The sequence below is a fragment of the Amphiura filiformis genome, chromosome 17 (genome assembly GCF_039555335.1).
Source record: "Amphiura filiformis chromosome 17, Afil_fr2py, whole genome shotgun sequence".
NCBI lineage: Eukaryota > Metazoa > Echinodermata > Ophiuroidea > Amphilepidida > Amphiuridae > Amphiura > Amphiura filiformis.
Genome location: NC_092644.1, coordinates 28,265,180 through 28,286,370, shown reverse-complemented (window position 1 = coordinate 28,286,370; position 21,191 = coordinate 28,265,180). Strand labels below are relative to the sequence as shown.

General features: G+C 36.0%; 2 protein-coding genes and 1 long non-coding RNA gene across 3 annotated transcripts in view; 1 reads left to right on the top strand and 2 right to left on the bottom strand.

Annotated features, from left to right (window-relative positions):
* The window catches only part of LOC140137561 (serine/threonine-protein kinase TNNI3K-like), a 57,550-nt gene extending 45,533 nt beyond the window's left edge, over positions 1-12,017 (top strand). The window contains exons 25-26 of the mRNA XM_072159275.1: positions 10,570-10,649; positions 11,836-12,017. Coding sequence (XP_072015376.1) covers positions 10,570-10,649; positions 11,836-11,891 — 136 coding nt within the window. The 3' untranslated portion in view covers positions 11,892-12,017. The remainder of the gene's footprint in view (positions 1-10,569; positions 10,650-11,835) is intronic.
* Positions 1,178-4,834, bottom strand: LOC140138382 (complement C1q tumor necrosis factor-related protein 4-like). Its single transcript, XM_072160286.1, has 2 exons — positions 4,752-4,834; positions 1,178-2,171 (listed from the first exon to the last, which is right to left on the bottom strand). The coding sequence occupies exon 2, from the start codon at positions 2,047-2,049 to the stop codon at positions 1,639-1,641; it is 411 nt and encodes a 136-aa protein (XP_072016387.1). The 5' UTR covers positions 2,050-2,171; positions 4,752-4,834; the 3' UTR covers positions 1,178-1,638.
* LOC140138381 (uncharacterized) lies at positions 4,858-10,073 on the bottom strand. The gene is made up of 3 exons (XR_011856987.1): positions 9,937-10,073; positions 6,303-6,505; positions 4,858-4,895 (listed from the first exon to the last, which is right to left on the bottom strand). It is a non-coding gene; the product is annotated as an uncharacterized lncRNA (long non-coding RNA).
* Positions 12,018-21,191: the final 9,174 nt, after the last annotated feature.

Here is a 21,191-nt window from a genome sequence, read left to right as displayed (position 1 = left end):
GAAGTGATGATGTAACAGGATTAACAACCATAGCAATAGATGAATACAGTTTTTGAATATATCCCCCTGCACTACAAGCAAGTTGCACTCATCACCTGTATATGTCTGCAATCATAGATTGAATACAATACCGCTCTTTTCAAAGATACTAACCTTACAGGTGCGAGTGATTAGCATTTCTTTGACATCTTTGGTTCAATGCATAGGTACCGTGTGAGCATTGTAGTGCAGGGCGATATATTCAAAAATTATATTCATCTAATTGCTATGATAGTTAATCCTGTTACATCATCACTTCTACGGTGAAAAATAAGGAAATACTTTCTCTTTAACATCATACCAAAGTCACCAATTTGGCAAACTATTTTAATAAAATCTTCAAAGACTTCTTTTATAGCAATACTTGTTGTGCTTTCACACAGTGTCTGTGTAATTAGGTTCTGTGTGAGATTTGTTCTCATTTTAATTTAAAATCAATTAATAGGCATTGTACATTTGTAGGGCAAACAACATTCCCCACTTCCATTTTGGTTGAACAGTTTATAAATTCCATAATCGCTAATGTCAGGCCCACCTACAGAATGACAGCACATAAAGACCTCAGTTTAGCCTATTCAACCAGTTTTATTCAACCAGTTGCACTCACACAGATTACAGCTCACTACTGCTCTCTGATATGTCGATATACAAGAGAACAATTTATATCACTCATACATAAATTCTAGACAGTTCATTGATTGATTACCATTTATCATTTTTACCATCACCCTCTCCGTGTGATAGTCTTTACCATCATAGTGCTCTGCCGTCAGAGTGCGCCTCGCCAAGCCGTGCGCTGACTCTTGGACTCGCCGATTTAGTTATGGGTGGACCCCAAAATGTGAAGTATATCACGGCAAAACATGGTGTTATGTTGATGAAAAATGTATTTCCTACCTTAAATAGTATTTTAGTAATAGAATTTATGCATGAGTGATATAAAACAAATATTAACTGTCTTAAATAACGTGTAATGGTCGAAATATAATCACTCGGTGAAAGATGTATTGTTCCATTCCACTCGCCGTTCCGGCTCGTGGAATGGATCATCCATCTTTCACCTCGTGATTATATTTCAACCATTATACTCATAGACAGTTAATATTTGTATAATAGCGTTATGATACATGATAAAAGATTTGTGTTAAAACTATAGCCTCCTTCTATTGTGAAGTCTACCCATTCAAGTTTACATAAATTTTAAATTTAAAATATAAAATTTAAGATGTTTGATTTTTTCCCCTTAAAAGGTACTGTTTGGATGACCACATTTAGTGGTGTAAAAAAACATTGTGCACTTATTTCTGGAAAAGATGGCCTATCTTTAATATCCTTTGCCTGAAATTGTATCCTTATTTTATTGAACCTAAATTGTCATCTACCTTCCCCTCCCCAGATCTGGGTCATCTCATCTGCAAAAGCTGTTGATTATATAATAATTGATTGATAGAATGGTTGATTAGTTGATTGATGAAATAATTGATTTGTTGATTAAATACAAAAATTAGGTTCTTGTTACTCTATTGAAAGAGCAGCAAAAAAACTCAGTAAACATGATAAAGGTGAGTTTATTAGATACTGTGGATCAAATAATGGTAGCTATGTTGCATGCACAAGGAATCCAGTAAAGATATTGTGGGGATAAGAAGAACCCGCAATATTTGTTTCAGAATGTGCTCTAAGGTGAACTGCATCCCCTATTTGCATATGCACGGTTACTCCCATTGTTTTGGTACTATATCTACCACCAGATTTATCTGTATCTGCCGCACATATGAGCCTTGCTTTAACATTTGTTACATTTTGATACAAGTAAATTTTGACTGGATAACCCATACTAGGCCAAAATGAAAATGAAAAATAGTAATAGCCTGCTATGGTACATGTGAAGACACCCGATTCGTGATCCATGTCATTGTTAATGTCAAACTCTTCTGTCTCATATGTGATAATATCAGACCCAGATGTAACATGAAGCTCACTTGTTCTTATTACTGTGAAGGATGACATCGGTGGTGCTGTGTATGATGTCCCGGATACTCCTTTGTCCCCTTTCAAACCTTGGTGACCTTTCACCCCAGAATCACCTGTTTCTCCTCTTATTCCCTGAGTGCCTACTTCGCCTGCTTCTCCTGTATAAGTAACCATATAAATGAAATTGGAACTTGTATTAATAAATCTTACATTTGACCTTTGTTAGAAAGTTTTTCCTTAAAGGGTGATTAAAGCCGTTATCCAAAGTTGCGTATTTGGGAAGGGGGTGAACATTGCACTTACAAAAGTTCATGCAACATACTAGAAATGAGCTTTTGAAATCACTTTTTACCGTATTTCCCCGAATAGTCGCCCCCTCAAATAAACGCCCCACCACCTTTTTCAACCAAGATGTTTAAAAAATGCTGATATTTCCATGCTATCTTGTGTAGTAAGCTTACCAAGTTGCTCACATGGTCGATAATAGCATCAATAATCAGCAAAAATCTGCATCGGAAACCTGAAAGTGAACCAAAGGACAGTGTTTCTAGTTCATAGTTTGTCATTTTAGCGTGAGTTCTAAGCTTCCCTAATGATATTAACAGGAATTACAGGTCTAAAAATGACCTCTAATCACCCCCCATTTGGAAAATGCAACGCCCCGGGGGCGTTTATTTGAGGAAATACGGTATGTGATTGTTAAGTGCATGAGACACATCAATATTGGCCATTATTTTTTAATGGCAGAGTTAACAATTTGTACCCATATTGCTGGTTGTAAATACACCAATGAAACTGGGCCATACCCCTGTCACAGGTAGAGAGACACCATTCCTGCAGTTTACCAAATGAGGAGATGAGTTGTATTTAAGGGAACCAATTTCTTTTGTTAAGAGGAGTAATTTGAGACACGACACTATTGAATCGGTGCATTTTGAAAATTTGGCCTCTATGCATGAGATATTTGACCTCATTTACTCAATAACTCCTGAACTAAACATCCTAGTGCAATATGACAATTGACTGTTTTTATTCCTAGCAATGAGAGGAACAATATGAGATATATTACAACATGAGTGAACACATTCTAATTTTACATTTTGGCCCCCATTATGACCTTCGGCCCCTCGTGGGGAGTATAGGGGGCATAGCAAAAAATTGAACCAATTCTAGTTTTATGGTTTAAGGTGTAAGGATGCCAAAAATCATTGGATCCAATACATTGTAATGTAGCAAGACGAAATCCTAACTCAAATATCACCACATAGCGCCCTGTACTATTAGGCTGATTACGTCATCGCATCACATGGAATGCATGCTCTATAGCAGTGGTTTTAATAGTGAGCTTTAGTGATACCTGGTTGAATTATGCCAAAAATCATTGGTTCCGCTAATGTAGGAAAAGTAAAATCCCAAACCCATAGCGCCACATACTATTGAGTCATACATGTATATCATATTTGTACCCAGGGTTATAGCTAGCCCAAGTTGAGTGCCGGCTAATTTTACTATCCAATTAGAGTGCTGGCTCGGGGCACGATCTTTTTAGCGAACATGAGGGATCAGGGAATAGGCTAGGGGTATACCCCAAAAATTTTTTGGTTTTTACTCTTTTATGATGAATAAAACATTTTTGGGAAAAAAAATTATTTTTTTAAATTTTTTTTTTAGTGCCGGTCGGTGCCGGTTACCTGATCGGTGTGGCTATAACCCTGTTTGTACCTATAATCCGGGATTTTAAAAAATTCGGCATCATTCTGCTTCAGAATACTTCAAATCACTTATAATGAATAAGTAAGCAGTCAAACAAAACTATTTGTATCAGCAGTTGCAGTGCTAGGGGGAGAATAAAATATCACTGAAAATCGTATTATTTTGGGCAAAAATGCTAATATGTAGGCAAATATTCTGATTTTTACGCCCCTCCCCTTTGATTTCCCATTGCCCTTAGGAAATAAAATGCTGATGCCACAACTAAATTCCTGGTGCTACCACTGTGTATCAGAGAATGAAATTGAATACATGAATCCAAAACCCACCCAAGTCCATGGGAAGTGATTTTGAGAAAAAAACCTGTGTATCATTTTAATTCCTTCAGTTACATTTACCTGGTCAATATGGTAAGTTTTACGTGCAAATGGGTGGGTTAAACTGTATTATGTATGACGATTAGCATTTCAGGGACTTCGTGGGGTTCATTTTAAATTCTGGACTTGGGTGGTTTTTTGAATCATATACTAAGACAATAATGTTGGAATGAGATTACCACTAGTAAGATAATACAAAATAAAGCACACAGTTATGTATAATGTTGATAAGCATTCTGCCATGTAATATAAACCACACACTTTCCTTGATTAAACCCTTTTTTTTTTTTCAAAAGTCACCCTCCAGACTTTTTATACATACTGGATTTCAATCAATGTGTTACAAGACTCAAATCATGGACTTGGGTTGATTCTTTCATATATGCTATTTTTCACATGCTCAATAGACACAGAGGATGAATTTGAGTTGTTCTTTCATACATATGACAGGCCTATGTATAGCAACACTTTCCCATGCTTAACAATCAATTTGGCCAAAGTATGGACTTGGGTGGCTTTTGTATTCATATATTCAATTGGATCAGCAATGTCAATTTTATGGTTAGAGCATTATCATGGTAGAACACTAGGAATACTCAGCTGAAATTTTGGAGTATCTCTTCAAGGTTTAGTATTGAAATCTATACTAACCTGAGTAACCTCTTGGTCCAGTAGCACCGATTAATCCTTTTTCACCCTTTACACCTTGATATCCTTTCTCTCCTGTAAACCTTGACCCCAACCTGTCCGGGCATGCGCCATGTTGTCCTGGATCACCGGCTGGTCCAGTTAGGCCTGGATAAAAATTAATGACCAATGTTCATTATTAAATGTAATGTAAGACACTTTCATTGAGCCCCAGAAGGGACAAAGAAGAAAAATATCTCGGGTCCGAGATAATACCGCCAGATCCGGACTTAGTAAGTTGTAACTTAGGGCCCAAGATTGTAACCCGGGGCTGTCTGCATGAGATTAACTTGGGGCCCCAAGATAACCACTCTGGTCCCGACTTAGTAATCAGCCCAGACTTGGCCCAAGATAATAAGTCAGGACCCCAACTTAGTAACTTGGGGCCCGATTTAGTCTGGGCCCTGATAATGTAAGTCTGGGCCCTGAGTTAATAACTCAGGACCCCCAGATAGTAACTCAGGGGACCTGAAATTATTTTGAATTTTGATTAACTTTACAATTGATACTTTGTTCAAAATCATGCTTTTTCTGATACATGTATTTTCCAAACTGAGCATTTTTCAACCATTTTTGGTGAAAATATCTAAAATGTGTCAGAATGAGGTTGATTTTGAAACAGGCCAAAACAAAGGAACACATCAAACAATTTGGGCACTTTGTTTGGTATTTTGAGCCGGCCAGGGTCAGTATACCACTGGTTATTTAGGGTGCATTTCTGAGGTTGTTGGATGCAGGTGGGTAGCACTTGTATGTGAGACAGTGTCACAACCTGTAAATAATTATTCTTTTCCCTGCAATGAATCACGTCCTAATACCCCGTTGGTGAGCGATGGGCGATTGGTATTTCACCAAACCTAAAGAAAAGGAGTCCTATCTGATTGACTAGAAACCAATCGCTAGATCGCTCAGTGATGAAGTACAAACTCAGATGTAGAGATGTATTCAATTCCATTTAAATCAATTTTCTATTATTGACGCAGGTAAAGAAAGTTGTATAGTGTTTCACTGTGCTGTACAGCACCGTGGTCTGAACTGAATGAGCTATGCTTGTTCTTTTCATAATGATTATACACAAATGTATTCTCAAACAGTTGAATATATCACATTATTATCGTACGATTTAAAAACATTTCGGTGAAAATGCAGTTAAATATATGTATTGAAAGAAAACAGCAATCGCAGCTATTGAACTTCCAGTTAGTGTATTGAAAACAAAGTTTTATTTGACAACAAATCAAATTTTCTTGTAATGGCAACATCATATGGGGTACTGATCATGCGCAGATCGTAAAAACGTGTATGAATGGAAACGCTGCGGTTTCTCATATCTTGTAAGTGATATGCTTAGCCTAAGTCGCTCGGCCTATCTCAAACAAAATCGCCATGCGTAGCTGTTTAAGAACAATTGGATTCACCGTACTATCACGGCAATTTTTGGCACAAAGATATAGGGATGATGACGCTGTGTGAGAGTGACCCCTGGGAATATTATTGGTGTAATAGAAACTCTACCTTGTGGGCCAAGCAGACCAGGGGCCCCAGCAGGGCCAGCTGCTCCTGGAGGACCAGCAACTCCCTGAGGACCAGTAACCCCAACCTGACAGGGGCATGAGCAGGATGTCTGTTCCGGTTGCTGTGATTTCACCATAGAAACTGTTGCCATACTTAATGTCAGAAGTAACATGAGGGTGGATAGATGAAATGTTGCCATTTTCCTGTTGTGAAGCAAAGTAAAAAAAATAAACAGCATCAAGCATTTTGATAGTTGTTCTTGGTAGTCATGAAGCCTGCAGCATGGGGGGGGGGGGCAAAAGCAAAACATGATTATAACGTTTTACAAATATTTTTGTATGTGCTGGGTACAGACCCTATTCCTCTTTAAAGTTATACTTTTATTTTTGGCCCTCACACATATGTGGGGCTTATGCTATCATCCAGATGGTTGGTTGCCTGTCTGCCTGCCTGGTTGTTTGTTTGTGTGTTTGGCCAGTTCTGTGAATGTTTAAGGACCTAAATATTTAAATGTAGTAAAGCATTGATATCTTGCAATTACAATGACACCAGCATTGACAAGAAACATTCATGCCTAGCTGTGTTAATTGACGGTTTGATACTAAATGTTTGGTAACATGTGTGACATTTGGTTTTGTTCGTCTGAATGTCACACACGTTACCAAACTTTTGGGTGAACAATAAAAGTATTTATAAAGGCAAATTTGTTTCCAAATTTATTTATTATATGCCCTATAACCAACTAAATGTATTTTTTAGGGAAAAACAATGGTGTCATGTCATCAATCACTTCATACAATCCCTCCATTAAAACTGAAATAAACGGATGGCGACACAGAAATCCATGTTCTTAGGGGTAGGGGTAAAACATGGGTCAGTTTTTGCTCTTAAGAATATTTCAGGTGAGGTTGAGCTAAAACTTTGTGTTTAGGTTCATTTAGTGATTTACTTTTATATGGCAACTACAAATCAGGTAAAAATTACATGTTTGGAATTTTTTTCATCCAAAAAGTCAATTTTTAGCCTATTTGTGTGTAACAATCAAGGTTTTCTCACATTTGTGAGGGCACAACCACAAAATGATACCATATATATAGCAGCAAGGTAATAAGAATGTTGGTACTTATTTTGGTGTTAGTGGATAGAGGAGACCCATAGGTAAACATTGATACCAAAATGCAAAATCATAGGGTGCTCTTAATGGAATTCCATGGCGGAGTTTGTACGTCACACACGTTACCAAACTTGTCACACACGTGACCCGGTCACGTGTGTGACTTGCTTATTACCATGAATTCCGTAAAAACTAACAATAATAATTTCCATTTAGGAAGCTGGAATGGAGGGTATAATCAGTCTAGTATACCTTTTGACATAAAATATGAAGTTCAATTAATAAAATCTTTTCTGATGGTAAAGACAAATGATTGCAAGTTTTTGGTCACGTGTGTGACATACAAAACCAATTAATTTGTTTTGTTAATTACGCGATTGTTGCGGTTTGAAAAAAATTTCAACAGTTCTGATTTGTTTTAGTGGAGTCATACCAACGTATTTTTCAGGAAATTAAAAAAACACAATTATACAAAGTTAAAACTGCAGCAAGTGTTAAAATGGCCCAAAAACCTTACTTTAGACCAAAAACTAACAATTATGTTAATTTATGCAAATTAGGGTGTTCAGCGATTAATTTTTCATGAAAATTGCAGTTCTTAAAACTTTGAACTGTACTTGTCACAAAAATGTTTGAAAATAAATTATACCTACAATTTAATTTTTTTCAAATTAGTTTCATTTTCTGAAGAATGGCCCATAACCAAAAATCACATTTTTGCCCAACAATCACATTTTGACCAAAAATCTTATTTTTGACCAAAACTAACATTTTTGACCCAAAATCACATTTATGACCCAAAATCACATTTTTGACCCAAAATCACACATTTGATCAAACACATTTTTGAAAAGAAATCACATTTTAAAACAAACTCATGTTTTGACCAAAAATCATGTTTTTTACTAAAAATCATGTTTTTGACCAAAAAAAGATTCTGAAGACATAATGATAAAATTGAACGGATACTTTCGCATGATACCTGAATTTGACCGATAAATTCAGGTATCATGCTCAATCCATCCAATTTTATATCAAACTTGGTATGGCAGCCTGATGTGCTGCATAGTTTTGTGTCATGTTATTTGCATATTTCTAAATATTTGTACGCAGGATTTTTTTTGGGGGGTGCTGATTTTGAAAAAATGGACCCTTTTCGGGGGAGGGCAATTTTGTGAAAAGTGGACTTTCTTCCCAAGTTTTTGGTCGTTTTTTGACCAAATAAAGAGTAAAAACCCTGATTTTGTGATATTTTGGGACTTTTGGTATACTTTAGTAAGTTGGGGGAAGTGTGCCGCACACCCTACACTATTTGCCATTTAACATTACAAGGAAAGGTTACAGAAAAAAAAAATGAATTCAACATGTATAAGTGTGTATATATGCGCACAAGTTTCAGGCATGACGGTTTTTACATGCTCACACCTAATGCATATATATGCACGTTTTTTGTCAACTTCAGTTTGCATATACACTACTGTAAAAGTATAAATTCATCACCGATTAACAGTGTTTTGCTCCTGTACAAAGGTACATATTGGAAGATTTGTTGAATACCCTTTATCATGCAGACATTCGATAAAAAAATATATAGACCGTTCATCAACAAAGTCAAAGTCTTTATACTTTGTATGCTGAGAATTCTTAAATATTCATGATGGCTGATCATTTGATTGTACACATCTAACAAATCACACTAGCGCTGTGTGTCTTTGTGCAAAAAAGATATAAGAACAGTGAAAATTTGTCTACAAATGGCTTCAATTGGGCCATAATTACACAAATTTTCTGCTTTTTCAAACTAAAATTTTTAAAACTAAAATTACGCAATAATAGTGCCAAAATGGCAAAATTTTCTGTGCGCTTTGTGCGCATTTCAGCACAAATTTCTCAATTTAAGACCGATATTCAACTTCATTATAACCAAAATTAATTAGAGGTAGGCCCTATTTGTGAAAATGTTGGCCCAATTTTTTCAAGAATTGTAGGGGGTGCGCCATTAAGTATCCCTAGCCCTGAGCACCACAACCCCTAGCTACACCACTGTGTAGACTTAATGTCTTTTCCATTGACATAAGCATGTGTTTTAATCAATTTTAGTATAAATTGACATGTAATTCATTAAAATCGCTAAATTTTTCAGAAAGTTGGCCCACAGACATATTAGATATGATACTAGTAGTTAACTCCTTAGCTATAGGTTAACCCCTTAGCTTAGTCGTGCATTTAAATATTAATTTAATTTAGTATAAACTGCAGGGATGTGAGAGTTCCTCTTTTCAGCTGATTTCCTCTTTTTTTGTTGCCAAAATTTACGCGTTTTTCTTTTATTTTCAGCCCATATTTGGCGTTTTTACCCTGATTTTACACTGTTTTTAGTGATTTTCCTCATTTTTGGTCTGTGGCCTCTCACACCCCTGAAACTGCATTGTCCGTTTTTAGAGCTAGTTCTTGCTGGGACTGCATCAGTTTATAAGTGTTAATATATAATTCCATGTGCATAACATATATTGTACTTACATTTGGTTAGAATTCCAGAAGTTTGACAGCAAGTGTACAATCAAGTTGATTCCAGATTAAAACTGGTTGTCAGTTCACAGAGCCCAGACAGCCAACAGTCTCTACTGATTCTAAGACACTTGTTTACTGTGTACAAAGGAAAGACCCTGGCAAATTTATACCAAAATGTTGTTTGTCAGAAACATATGATTGTGATTAAATGCTCACGACAACAAATCATATTGATTTCACTGCATTCTTTCTTGTCAAATTTAATGTCCCCATTCTTAACATCTGTGTACTTTGTTTTATTTAACACCATTTTCATGATTTCAGTCTAAATATTACACTTCCCAGATTGTTGCTAGTCTATTCTCACACCAGCATATAGGAACCTGACTAAAATCTGTCTATTTTTATTTAAAATGCGCCCCATGAATGTGTGCCAAATATTGCTTCCCCCCTCTCAACCAATCAATCAATCAATCAATCAATCAACCAATCAATCACAATCAAGCTGCAGAATATGAATTAGCATTGTTATATAATGCTATATTAATGCTCAATTGGTTTAATAATGATCTATTATTAATGAATATGGAGTTCTCAAACACCTGTTTCCTACTCATTGTATGTTTTCTGTTTCCATTGCAGAGAAACCTCATCTGCTGGTGGTAATGCAAATGCTGAAAGGTGTCGAAAGAGAGCCCCCTATCCACATGCTGACAAGAATGGTGAGTTCATTTATAATCATGTGTCTACAGTTTGCAATTCCTGCATTCACTGATTTGTGTGTAGGGTGCATTGGTATAGGCCTGCAAGCATGGATGTTAGCCAGGATACACTTCAAATAAATGTGGACACATTCCAACCGAGGATGTCCTCGGTTTCCAGAAGCCACTCCAAGGCTCCATGACCGCATTTGCCAGTAGGTGTGTTACATACGTCCTTGTTTGCCAGTGAATACAAGGGGGTGGGGGTGTGTGTGTGCATTTTTCAGGACCTGCAAACAAGGATGCACACCTGAAAATACAATGATAACCGAGGACACCTGCTGACAGTGGACGTCCATATCTATCCCCTACCAACATATTGCAAACAATGTAAAAATGCATATGAGGCCATACGCTGGCGAAGTTACGTAATAATCGGATTAACTACCATAGCAATAGGTGAAAACTATTTTTGAATATACCGCGCTGCACTGACACGTTCACTCGGTACCTCTGCATTGAGCCATATCATGCTGATCACTTGCACCTGTAAGATTAGTATCTTTGAAAAGACCAGTATTGTATTCAATCTATGATTGTAGACATACACAGGTGATTAGTTCAACCTGCTTGTAGTGCAGCGCGATATGTTCAAAATTGTTTTCACCTATTGCTATGGTAGTTAATCCGATTTATTACGTAACTTCGCCAGCGTATAATGTCTCATTTTCTGTGGTAGGGTCAGGTCTCATTGGATCGATAAAAACTATAAGTGAGTCCCTGATTTGGAGCTTAGCTTCGGGTGTGCAAGGTCCTCGGTTAGATAGAGTTGTAGTCCTCATTTGCAGTTCTTTACAAGTATCGGGTAGGTGTGCTTTTATAAACACCATCAATTGGGAACACAAGCATGTAAAAACGCTTTGCAACTGTGGACACTATGAGCCACTGTCTGTTGATAGATCGTAAATAACATGAAAATGCATTACGAACAGTGTTCGCAGTTATAGAGGAGTAGGGCCAGTTTAAAATTCTACAAGCATCTATAGGCGAATAAATGTGCTTGCAGTTGGGTGGTAAGAATGCAAAGTGTGTATTGTCCAAATTTGCAAGTTATCACTACCAGGGTTTGAACCCAGGACTAGCCACTACACTCTTCCCTCTGTGTTATATATTACTTTGTTAACCATTCTCTTACCTTTTCTTTCAGGATATGTGTCTGATCCACTGAATACACTCAGGCCAAAGTCACCCTCCAGCTCATAATCAAAGGGTATTTACTAGCAAAGTCTGTACTCCATGAGGATGGTGATGATGCAACGCATATAATACTGACATCACAATAACCTGGAATCAGTTGACGTACACACTCCTTATGATTTGCTTTAATGTTAAATAAATGGCCAACATGGACGGACTTTCCCTGCATATAGCTGTGACTGATAAACTTTGGATTGAATTTGCTGCAGCAAGATGCACTATGCAATATCACATCAACTCATCAAACAAGCACTCAGAGATTATAATCATCAACAAACTTCACCCTATTTACACCTGGGAGGCAGTGAGGCAATGTTACCCAAGCACTATTGAGATTCAGATCCTATCACCTGTATGCACTGCATCACTGCTTCCGGTGCTCGTATGTGCAGTTGATTACATTTGCTACCAGGAAATTTTGGCACTTTCCAACACACGCTGAAGTGGCAAAAGTGAAATTTTTTCAGATAACTTATAAAGTTAATTTTTTATTTCTTCTGTGGTCCTGTTATGTGCGCTGGTGAATGGCGATTGAGTAGAAGTGGCAAGGTCTCCTCCCCTTCTACGTACCAACGACCAATTATTGGTCAACAAGAAGGTTGACCTCTTCTTGTTGACCTATTATAGGTCAACCGTCTTGTTGTCAAGACTGTTGATCAGCCAATCAGTGTGATTGTTTATCGCCTGTATGTTTACGCTTGTGTATGCAATACGTACAGGCCTGACCATGGAAGAAATAAAAAATTAATTTTAGACATAATTGTATCCCTGTAGCATAATCAAATCCATGTAATATATAATGTGCTCACTGCGTACGTATAGAGACACCGATCTGTGGTGTTTTTGCTTAACTATAAAGGTCCATTCATACTTCACAACATCTACAGTGCAGTACTGCAATTCAGTAAGAAAATTGCCACTGCATTTTATTTTGTTGCAGTATGTTAAAATCTGTACACAACCCAATGTGAAGTACTGCATTACCGTGCTGTATATTGCAGTGATTTACTGTAGTGCAGTGACTCGCATAGCAACAAACATAGCGGAAACATGATGAAGATCGGGAACAATCGTGTGTGCCTACAAACTGCCAATATTGACAGTATAATACACAAATAAAGTGTTCAAAAATGGATTTGATTAAACTACTTGATCTTAAACTACTTCTTTGATTACCTTGTACATGAAAAATAGGCACTTTCAGTGCAAGGTGTATGTTGCGTTACTGCAGCGAAGTTAAACAAAAATGTAACCGGTGTTGCAGCGGTTCCCATTTGCATAATGCTTATAAATTATGTGACTTTATGCGAGGGTAAGTTGGGACTTAATTGATGCACACGTTAACAAAAACCAAATCATTTTTACAGATCTGTAACTGCCAAATCACACCACCCCCACCACCATACTTGCCATTTTTCTACTTGTAGAAAATCTACCTTTGAAATGAGTAAGTTCAATTAGGGGGGCTCAGTATTACTTTAACTTCAATGCCCATGGCATCTTTTGGTCATGGGGCATTGGCACTGATGTCATTTGTAAATCTTAGTTTCAAAATCATGTTTAATGGTATTGTGTAATTTGCTTTAAGCTTAAATTTAGAGTTTAATATCAAAGAAATGTGATAATATATAATGTACATGTAATAGCGTATTAATATAATGTTATTGCCAAGAAATATGAATAATATATATTGTAATCCTTATATATTGAATTGAACTTGCCAAAAATACTCATTCATACAAACAATAAGTTGCACAAATAAAATTTTAAAAATGTATGTCTTTCATAAGAAAATTGTGGTTGTTTCTTAGGGGGCTATCATTTTCTTCCGAAGGGGGGTCCCAAATTTACAAAATGTCGGCGTCAATAAAATTGCAACCCCCCTATTTCGGCAACAAAAATTTTATGATCCTCCCATCACCGATACACCTTACCCCCTAAACAGGCTAGAATTGTATTGAAATCAGTCTTTTTTTTGAATAAAATAAACACACTGTGGTCATCAAATATTTTATGACCCCCTGAATATATTTGGGACCAACCCCTCTGAAGAGAGTGATGGCCCCCTTAAGACTCACTCAAGTCAACAGGTCTGTTAATAATATACAAGTAAACTTCTATATTGTACCTTCCCATCTGAAGAGGAAAACGTTTAGATCATGAAAATAACAATGTTGACACAATTGTGCTCTTCCTTTTGAATCCACACACCCTCTGTAGAAGATGACGAAATGTTTCTTAGTGAACAGAGCACACCCAGATCTTGCAAAATATGTTTCTTGACTTTTGAGTCGACCCATGCTTGTAAATATTTTGCTAGTTCTAAGTTAAGTTCTAGTTGAAAATTGTTACAATTACCATTCGCCGTCAAAGTGACGTAATAATCGAAATTAACTACCGTAGCAATAGATGAATACAATTTGTGAATAGATCGCCCTGCACTACAAGCAGGTTGCACTCTTACGTACAGATGCGAGTAATCAGCATAATATGCATATTCTATAGAATTACAATCCAGGTCTTTATCCCTGTTCTGTGACATATTCAAAAATTGTTTTCATCTATTACGTCACTTTGACGGCTAATATTCAACCTAGTTTAATAGCACTGGGGGCACTTCATTCCATCACTCCGGGGCTTATTAAAATGCTGTAATGCAAATCAAAATTTGAAATGATTGAAAATCCAGTGTATCTGAAGTAAATATAATTGTAATCCAAACTAGATCAAACTAGATATTTGATGGAATTAAGTTGTACAGGTGTATTGAAATTTGAAAATAAGGCTCTTCGACAGTTGTCACTTGAAGGATTCCATAGAGGTGCTTTAATTATAAGGGGAGGGTGCTTATTAGGTTAATGTCAGGTCTGGAATTATTTAAACTGTTGAATTTGGTTGGAATTCCAAAATCTTCCTCAGTAGGCATGTGGATTTTAAATGGATTTGTCCATTTATGTTTGTAAACTTTGATTCACGTCAAGTTTGGTATGTATTTCGCTGTTCGCAGTGCACAGTGTCGACAGCCTCTAAATAAATATTTTTCCCCTGAAATGAATCACGTTCTTATACTCCGTTGGTGAGCGACGGGCGATTGGTATTTCACCAATAAGGTATATCTCGCTTTTCCGAACGCAAGAAAAGAAGTCCTATCTGATTGGCTAGAAACCGATCGCTAGATCGCTCAGTGATGTAAGTACAAACTCAGATGTATTCAATTCCATTTAAATCAATATTCTATTATTGACGCAGATAAAGAAAGTTGTATAGTGTCTCACTATGGTGCATTGTATACGTAAAAACGTATATATGGATAAAAACGCTGCGGCATCTCATATCGTTCAAGTGATATGCTTAGTCTGAGTCGCTCGGCCGATCTCAAACTTTGCCAAACTATCACAGCAATTTTTGACATGAAGATATAGGGATGGTGATGCTGTGCAGTGTCAAATCTCACTCATTAAGTTAATGGCCCAGAGTGTTCACATATGCATACCAGGGTGATTTGTCAGCATGCATGTGTTGCAACCATGAAAAAGCACATCACTGCCAAATTGTGAGGTGAACTAAAGCATAGTTGGGTGGTGATTGTTAGAAGTTACCAATTATTGTTTTGGAGAAGAAACTCTGTTAATAGCAGTACTTGCTATAACGGACTATTCCAGTTGAAATCCACACTACCCCTGTGGAAGATTTTGGAAATATCTTCCACAGGGGGAGTATGTTTCTCGAATGTAATTATTCAGGGTTAATCATTTTGAAACCCATACTCCCTCTGTATTATGGCTTTACCTATATCTTCCACAACTGGAGTGAGTATTTAAAATGGAAGTTACCCAATTGTCTATCCTATTCAAAACTTATACTCCCTCTGTGGAAGACTTTAGCTAAATCTGCCACAAGGGTAGTGTGGAATTTAAATGGAATAGCCCAATGGTTACAAGTTAAGGTACAGCTAATTCCAAAGGTTTGTATAAATTCATTGTTGTAATGGTATAGAGGACTGAACAGATTTCATTTTATAAATATGTAATGTTAGTATCAACTACATGTAGGTATATCATCTTATACTTTTATTCTCTTCATCCTATAAAGTTGAGAAAATACATCCTGTACCCTTGATCAATAACTGCATGTATCTTAACCATAACTGTAATATCAATACCATATTAAAACCATAACCTTAATACAGAGGTTTGAAGGCCAAAATTTAATGTTGCTTAGATAATTCATGATAAACTCATTACACCTGCTGTATTTGGTATAGGCCTACATCCATTGTTCGAAATAAGCACTTATCCTCTGCTACGCTTGTCCAAAAATCACTGGGATATAACCATGATGAGCTATGCACTTGTCTGATGAACAACCAGATTATTTTATCTCCAAAATCATGATTGTAAATAATTAAAACTGGACATAAAGTTTTGACTTGTCATGTTTAAATGTAATTTGTATCATCAACATCAAGAAAGATCTACCAACCACAGCTATCACGCTGTATGCTGTTATGTCCACTTGTTCAGTTCTGAATATTTTAAATGAACCATTTCACTGAATTAACCAATGGTGTCAGTGATCAAGATCCGCATGATCAGAATGGTGAATTTTGGAGCTAGCGCAGGTTTCCTAATTTATAGCTATGGATTTTCAAGTCAAACAAATTTGAGATTTATGCACCCAAAAATATGACACATTTTGTGTACAAGCAAAATCTATGCTTATTTTGTCCTCGGAACATTTGTTTCTTATTTTGGACTCTGTATATCTATTATATTTTGTGGGCTGTATATATCTGCTGTATGTGCAATATGATTATTTTGACAAGATATATTTGTTGATAACAGTTGGTCAGAATAATTATCAAGCACGAATCACATGGTTTTATTTTAAACAAACTCATATTGACCTTAAGGGAATTGGAATGAGCGTTTCGACAGCATTTTTGTGGGACATGAGAGCACATCAGACCTATCGAATTGCATTCTGAATACGAAGAATGTCTTTCTGATATCAAATAATTTTCATTTTATGAAATTCACGATATAATACAAATTTTATGACAAATGATTAAAATTTGATATTTTTCACTTTTTGGAGATATAACAGTCCTTGAAGTAAATTTTATAAATTTAATGATATAGTCTTAAAGTGTATGTAGCTGGGAGGAAAAGCCGACGATCAATTGAAAATTTCGACCTTTCATATTGAAGATATGGATTTTTTTCCCAAAAAGACCTAATTTTTTTGGTGTTTTGAGAAAAAAAATCCATATCTTCAATACGAAAGGTCAAAATTTTCAATTGATCGTCGGCTTTTCATCCCACCTACATACACTTTTGGTAGAAATCATCAGATTAATAAAGTTTACTTGAGTACTGTTAAATATCAAAATATCAATTTTAATGATTTGCCATAAAATGTGTATTACATTGCGAATTTCAAAAAATCAAAATTATTTGATATCAGAAGGCCATTCTTCGTATTCAGAATGCAATTCGATATGTCTGATGTGCTCTAATGTCCCACAATAAATACTGTCCAAACGCTCATACCCCTTCCCTTAAAAACAAATAAAAACAGCCGTCTCTCAGCAGTAAAATCAACATAAAATTACAACATAAAGCAAAATTGAAGTTCACTTTCCATGAACTTGATGAAAAAAGTTTGAAAATGTGTGAGAAAAACCTGTATTATATGTTCAAAAATGGTGCTTGTTTATGTAAACCCATTATCATTAGGGATTTTAAATTCATAATTTGCAAACATGTAACTACCCACAAACGTATGTACAAACATTGTATGATAAGATATTTGTGATATTTTTGTTATCAAAAATCAAAAAGTCATCATTGTATATAACCTACATGTGTTCAGGACTTGATATTTGAGTTCATTTTTATGTTGTACACCACATTTAGTTTGGTCCAATTAGTGCTATCGGCCAATATAGGTACTGATGGCTCTTTGTATCATACACCAAGGGTTTTACACTAGGGTATGGTAGTTTTCTTATAATTGGCCCCTCCAGCCATTTGGCTTGGCTATAATTAGACCGGATTTAGCAAAGCCAGGCTACACACTCGTCCTAACTTTCAGTTTTCAGGCTATACAATTGTCTTTGCTTTTCCGGTTTGCTAATTCAGGCCCGATTGGAGTTAGCCGAGTCAAAATGCCATCAACGGCTGGAAGGGTCAATTACTGTTTAGAAGAGCTATCAGTACCTATCAGGGCCTATATAGCCAAACTAAAGTTGGTGTCTTAAAAGGCTGTTAAAGACTCACAAAAGTATTAACTTGATATTTTTCTTCTACAATGAATAAAAATATTTTATCAAATATGAAATAAAGCTGAACTAATTAATAAATATTTCTTGTTTACTGTAGTTTCATTCATTGATTGCCTTTTTAATATGAATTTGTGTGTTCTGGAGCAGTGGGGTCCTTTTGCAATTTAGGAGGGGTCGTAACAAGTGGGTACATGATCTCAAATTTACTGTCTTTCAAACTATTCAAATTCAGATTAGTTTACAATATCTTAAATGTTTTATTACTTAGATAGCACGATGACCTATTTTGTGATGTTCTATACACTGCAAACTATTATGCTTTTGCAATATGAATGATTTGAAACAATTTTTTATCTTTCTCTGCAACATTGGGCTATTTGAAATCCGCACTCTCCCTTACTGGAAGTGTGAATCTCAAATGGTGTTACCTGAATGGGTGACTCCATTGATATCTGAATGGTGTTACCCGAATGGGTGACTCCATTTGAAATCTACACTTGTGGGAGATTAACATGTCTTCCATAGGCAGTGTATGGATTTCAACTGGAATAGCCTATAATATAATAGTGATAACTTCTCAAGTGTCCCCTACCAACAAAACAAGTGGATCTGAACCTACTTGCACTGCACCAAGGTGGGCTGCCCTAGATTTCATGCTGATGGCCATTCATTCCCAGGTGGTGAATGACGTGCATTCTCTAAATTCAGTAAATTTCCATCGTCAACTGTGTAATTGAATGGGATTATTTTGAAATTTTAAGGGATCTAGAATGAGCGTTTATGGCGTTTCGACAGTATTTTTTGTGGGACATGAGAGCACCTCAGACGTATCGAATTGCATTCTGAATACGAAGCATGTCTTTCTGATATCAAGTAATTTTCATTTTTTGAAATTCACGATATAATACAAATTTTATGACAAAGTATTAAAATTTGATATTTTTCAAATTTTTGATATATAACAGTCCTCGGTAAATTTGATAAATCTAATGATATATTCTTAAAGTGTATGTAGCTGGGAGGAAAAGCCGACGATCAATTGAAAATTTTGACCTTTTATATTGAAGATATGGATTTTTTCCCAAAAGACCTAATTTTTTTTTGTGTTTTGGGAAAAAAATCCATATCTTCAATAATGAAAGGTCAAAATTTTCAATTGATCGTCGGCTTTTCATCCCACCTACATACACTTTAAGTATAAATCATCAGATTTATAAAGTTTACTTCAGTACTGTTAAATATCAAAAATATCAATTTTGAATGATGTGTAATGTGTAATACATTGCGAATTTCAAAAATCAAAATTATTTGATATCAGAAAGACATTCTTCAGATTCAGAATGCAATTCGATATGTCTGATGTGCTCTAATGTCCCAAAATAAATACTGTCCAAACGCTCATACCCCTTCCCTTAAAACGCTTGAAATATCACAAACAAATAGGCCTATGTTAATAAATAATATAAATACAAGCTAAAACCGTTGGGGTTCGATAATGAAACCCACAAAACTAACCGAGTATATGGAAAATACCATACGGCCAGGCGGTTTCACAAGTTGCCGGCTCTATCATGCCATTCGCCGCCTGTCATTCCACAAATTATACATGTCATCAGTTATGTGGACCTAATCTTATTAGGAAACAAGCCAGAGTATTTTAAGGATTTAAAAATGCATACTCAATACAAATACCTGAAAAGGTCACAGGTTAAATGGCCTTGCTTAGTTGGCATTTTGAATTTTGTCTGTACGAAGCCACACTATGCTTTCACATTGGCGGACATGCTCATTCTGAGAACTATTATAGATCACGCTAGAGATGAGATGAGATGCTTGAGCTAACTGCATACTCCTAAACAAAACGTGATTTTTTTTTCTCATTTCTTTAACTTGGGACACTCAATCAGTTGAAAACACAGTTAATCATCTGTTCTTCCTTGAGGCCCAGGGAAAATGATGTGTGTGCATACGGCCGCTAAAGGAATAATGGTCATTTTTTATATTGCCGACTAACTGTCAATGACGTCACATGTCAACTCCTCTATACTACATGATTATTAGCCAATCAGAACCCCATGTTATATATGCACTATAAAATGAGCAAAGAGTGTGATTAAAGAATGGCGATGCAGTAAAGTATAGGGACAAATTAAGGTCAAATTAACCATAGTTGTGAATAAAAAACACAACACATTAAATATACAATAAAATCATTTCATTTATTGTTCTATTTATTGCTATTTACAGTATGCTCATACTCTGGTCATATTCACAAAAATACATCTATAGGTTCCATGATAACAACATTCTTGCAATTAAGTATAAATAAGTTATCATGTAGCCTTGTCCAAAACTCTGAAATCCCCCTTCCCCCCCCATGATTAGCACAACCCAATGACCATGCATATATGTTGAATGACTAATGACTAAACTTGGATTGAGTCTACAAGGCCGTAGACTTGATCCAAGTTCATTTGTTCAACATCCTATGCAGTCATTGGGTTGTACTGGAGAGGAGAGGGAAACACCTAGAGAGTCTTGGACAAGACTAATCACTGTGCAGTTACTGCATTTTAAATACATACAGGAGCAGAGGGAACCAAGAAAGAACAGAGATATAATATAAAGACAGAAATTTTCACTATTTTCACTATAAAAAATAGCAAATTAAAAAGAAATTAATATTATGGTCAAAGTATTCATAGAGCAAAGTCCTCTGGTACCAGACCAGGGAGGTGTCCTCCCCTCTTTTCAAAGACAGAAATGTTTGCTATTTTCTTTTAAAAAATAGTAAATTCAAAAGAAATTAACATTATGGTCAAAGTATTCATACAGCCAAGACCTGTAGTAGCAGACCCAGGGAGGTTCTCCCCTGTTTTCAAACAAACATAGTAATTCTTAAATTAATACCTGCAAATATCATTGATTCCTCGCATGTTAAACATGGACATTATGCGGCCATATACCATGGCTGCAGCAGAGAACATACCCACAGATCGATGAAGTCCTATTAGTCGATT

Excerpts from the sequence above, each read along its gene's own strand:
- LOC140138382 (XM_072160286.1), bottom strand. The coding sequence starts at position 2,049 with ATGTCATCCTTCACAGTAATAAGAACAAGTGAGCTTCATGTTACATCT.